The sequence below is a fragment of the Carlito syrichta genome, unplaced genomic scaffold (assembly GCF_000164805.1).
Source record: "Carlito syrichta isolate Samal-C Ts95f unplaced genomic scaffold, Tarsius_syrichta-2.0.1 Scaffold308888, whole genome shotgun sequence".
NCBI lineage: Eukaryota > Metazoa > Chordata > Mammalia > Primates > Tarsiidae > Carlito > Carlito syrichta.
The window spans coordinates 617,884-622,220 of NW_007252984.1; the positions used below are offsets into that span (position 1 = coordinate 617,884).

The following is a 4,337-nucleotide window of genomic DNA, read 5'->3' on the forward strand; positions in this document are numbered from 1 at the left end:
GGCGAAGGCGGCAGCGGCGGCGACAGCTCTGGGGTTTGCGTCTCGGGGTGTTTCGGCCGCCGCTGCTGCTCGGGCCTGGTATGTACAGATGGCTGGTTAGGATTCTCGGCACCATTTTCCGTTTCTGCGACCGGTCGGTGCCCCCTGCCCGGGCCCTCCTGAAGAGGCGGCGCTCGAACAGGTGAGACAAGAGGGGGCTGAGCTCCGGCCTGGCCGTGCCCCTTCCCCCATCCCTTCTCCTTGGCCAGGAAAGGGCCGATTCAACCCAAACGGGTCGCTGGGCTGAGGCCCCAGGGCTGCGGGTCGCGGGCATCCTGGTGACGTAGTCGCTCCCGCCACGCTGTGGGGATGCAGGTCCTGATGAGAGAAGGAGCTGGTTGTCTTTGGAGTGGCCGGTGACGAATGATGATAGGATCGTGGATATTTTCGTCAGAGCCAGGCTGGTTGCTGACAACAAATGGGGCTTTCCCATACTTTGCCGCTCTCAGGCTGAAAGCTAAATAAAAATGGACGGAATATTGTCTTTGTTATGGCCCACTGTTTACAAAGCACACCCCAAGTGTCATCTGCAGGCTATGTGCAGTTGAGGAAAGTGAGGTTGATAACTTGCCTAAAGCCGTTGTGACTGAAAGTACTGTTCTCACTAGCACCGAGGAACAGCAGCTGTCTTGTTCTGAAACAGCTGTCAAACAGTGTGTGTCTGGGCCAGACAGGAGGAGTGGTTCTGTGCTTTCGCAAGAGGTTATAAGCAAAAAATGATTAGGTACCTCACTCCTTTAAACAAGTTGCTAGTCTGTACTCTAAAATTCAGTTAAAGTTTGGGGGAAACTTACGGCTGTTATTGCTTGGCATCCTTTGCTTGTCCTATTTCGTAGTATCTACCACCTTACCTAAGAATGAATCTAGAAAATACCGTCTAAATTCTATGCACCCCTTTAACTTTTGGTGATCGAGTGTTAATTTAATTCTTTTTAAGCCTCAATATCAAGGAAAGTGGAAAAAAGATTGGTTTCTGGGAGTTCGAGAGAACAAGATGGTTAATACATGAGTCTGAGAATACAGGTTATTGATGAAATTGGTTGCTAGCTAAATTGAGTCACGTGTTCCAGAGACACATGGTTTCAACTTACTCCTTCCTATCTTTCTGTAGAGTTGATGTTTTGATCATTTGAGAGCATGTTGTAAAGCACCTACATTAATGCTTAATATATATGAGTGGTATTTGTTTATCCTACCTTGAGAGCCTTTTGCAGGATCTGGTGCACAGTAAGCACTTGGCCCATATTTACTGAATAATGGAATGTTATTTATTATTCCTTTCCCTTGTCCTCTCTTTTTGATGTGAATTCCTACTAGTTAGGGGAACATGGTTTGGAGATCAAAATCTTGTTCTCTACTACACTTTCAGGTGCTTGCATCCTTAATCTAAAACAACTCTTCTCGATGCGAGCCAGTTTTCAGTCAGTGAAACGAGAAGATCTTTTTGAGATATTTAAAGTTATGAGCTGAATGGAATTCTGGGATCTCCAGTTGATTCCTTTTTTTTTTTTTGTATATACAATTAATCATAAGGATTCAGAAAGATGATTAGTAACATACTATGAGCCTTTAACATTCTTGACACATGGGTCCAGAAACTTTCCTGAATTTCCAAATTCTTTATTACCATTGTAAGTAGTTTTCATGATAAATATGCAGTTAATTATAACACCTTTTTCTGACTAAGAATTATCTTTTGAGGCTATTTTATATTGTCACCTGAAGTAAAAGGTGGCTTTCTCCAGGGGTCATCTATCAAAAGGAAATTGTTTACTAGTTGTTTTACTATCATTTGTAGAGAGAAAAAGGGAGTACTAGTCCTAGGCTTTTACTGAGGTTCATTTACTATTTAAGTGTCTTCTGGCCAGTTTCAAGTTAGCCAGATTGCATTATTATTTGGTAAAAAGTTTTCAAATGCTAAAGGCCTACTGTAGAATAGCATTCTCTTTTAAAACTGTCAGGTGGATCTCATTTTATAACAGAGTGATAGAAATGGGGTGTGTTGTATGAATAGTAAATTTATTTATAGAAATGGGTGTGTGTGTATACATATATATATTTTTTTCTTTTTCTCTTTTAGCACTCTGTTTTCTACAGTGGACACTGATGAAATACCAGCCAAAAGACCAAGATTAGGTACTGAATATAAATTGTAAAAATTAGGTTTTTTAATATGAAATTTAGCTATATTTACCTTTCACTTTTTATTTTTTGAGTTGATTCTCACTCTGTCACCCAGATAATAGTGCAGTGGCACTATCATGTCTCACTGCAGCCTCTATCTCCTGGACTTAGGTGATCCTTTCACTACGTAGCTGGGACAACAGGTGCATACCACCAAGCCTGGCTAATGTTTACATTTTTCTTGTGGAGACAAGGTCTCTCTATATTGCCCAGGCTGGTTTCAAACTCCTCCTGCCTCAGCCTCCCAAAGTGCTGGGGTTATAGGCATAAGCCACAGTGCCTGACCAAAATAATTAGTTTTTCAATAGGAAAAATATATACATGGAACAAAATTCAAATGTAAAAAGGGTATGCAGTGAGAAGTAAGTCTATGTCCTGTCCCTTTACTACTCAGTTATTTTTTCTGGAGGTAACAACTGTTACCAGGACCTTGTCTAATCTTTCCAGAAAAATCAGCCTAGGTGTTGAATGTGCATTTTAAAATTCTAAATCCGGCCAGGCTCGGTGGCTCATCCTATAATCCCAGCACTTTGGGAGGCCGAGGCGAGTGGATTGCCTGAGGCCACGGGTTCTAGACCCACCTGGGCAACTTGGCGAGATCTCATCTCTACAATAAATCAAAAAATTAGCCAGGAGTGGTAGTGCGTGCCTATAGTTCGGCTATACGCAAGACTGAGGTGGAAGGATCTCCAGAGCCCAGCAGGTCGAGGATATAGTGGCCGGGAGCGTGCCACTGCGCTGCAGTCTGGACGATGGTGTGAAACACCAACTCAAAAAAAAAAAAAATTCTATATCCTTCTACAAAGAAAAGATCTAGCCAGGTGCTAGAGGCTAAGGATTGCTTGAGCTCAGGAGGTCAAGGCAGTGGTGAGCTGTGATTGTGCCACTGTGCTCCAACCTGGTTGATGAAGTGAGAGACCCCCAACTCAAAAAAAGAAAAAAAAGATCCTTTGTATTTTTAAGCAGGAAGCATTGTAAAAACTACTTCAGACTAAAGTGATCTAGATGGCTGAGTGAGCCAATCTAGTTTATTGTCCCAAGCCTTTTACTTCCATGTATCTGAAAGTCCACGACAGAACAAAGCTAGATTAAAGGGAAAAGGCAGAGTAGAATACTATAATTTTATTATTATTGTTTTTTGAGTTGGAGCCTCACTCTGTTGCCTAGGCTGGAGTACAGTGGTACGCTCCTGGCCACCACAGCTTTAACCTGCTGGGGTCAAGCGATCCTCCTGCCTCAACCTTCCAAGTAGCCGGAACTACAGGCGCGCACGCTACCATGCCCAGCTAATTTTTTATTTATTGTAGAGACAAGGTCTCATCAAGTTGCCTGGGCAGGTCTTGGACCCGTAGACTCAGGCAATCCACTCTCCTTGGCCTCCCAAAGTGCTGAGATTACAGACTGAGCCACTAAGCCCGACAGAATACTATAATAATATATTCCTTTTTGTCAAAAAAGTTTGGAAATTTTGTTCTCTCTCCAATGTGGTAGTTAAATGTAGACTGTGTTGATATTTCATTTAAATCCAATGAGAACTTATTGAGCATGTCCTATTTTTTTTTTTTTTTTGAGTCAAAGTCTCACCCTGTCACCCAGGCTGGAGTGCCGTGGGCTCAGGTGATCCTTCCACTTCTGCCTTCCAAGTAGCTGGAATTACAGGCGTCTGCCACCATGCCCAGCTAATTTTTTTGATTTATTGTAGAGACGAGGTCTTGCCAAGTTGCCCAGGCTGGTCTCAAATCCGTGGGCTCAGGCAGTCCTCTCGTCTCCACTAATTTTTTTTTTTTTTGAGTTTTTTTGGGAGTCTTACTCTGTCACCCAAGCTGAAGTGCAGTGGTATGCTCACGGCTACTGCAGCCTCAACCTGCTGGGCTCAGGAGATCCTTCTGCTTCACCATTCCAAGTAGCTAGAACTACAGACAGGCATGTGCTACCAAGCTTGGCAAATTTTTTGATTTATTTTTGATTTTTGATTTTATTTTAATTTTTTTTTGAGTTGGAGTCTCACTGTTGCCCAGACTGGAGTGCAGTGGTCGTTTCCGGCCACCGCAGCCTCGACCTGCTGGGCTCCAGCGATCCTTCCGCCTCAGCCTTCCAAGTAGCTGGAACTACAG

General features: G+C 43.2%; 1 protein-coding gene across 3 annotated transcripts in view; it reads left to right on the plus strand.

The window, feature by feature from the left end:
* SENP2 (SUMO1/sentrin/SMT3 specific peptidase 2) overlaps positions 1–4,337 on the plus strand; it is a 46,552-nt gene that overhangs the window by 3,289 nt on the left and 38,926 nt on the right. For 2 of the 3 annotated variants that reach the window (XM_008066344.1, XM_021716730.1), the window contains exons 1-2: positions 7–181; positions 2,120–2,175. In XM_008066344.1, coding sequence (XP_008064535.1) covers positions 81–181; positions 2,120–2,175 — 157 coding nt within the window. In that variant the 5' untranslated portion in view covers positions 7–80. Of the gene's footprint in view, positions 1–6; positions 182–2,119; positions 2,176–4,337 lie in introns of those variants that run through there. The other variant, XM_021716729.1, reaches the window with a different exon arrangement.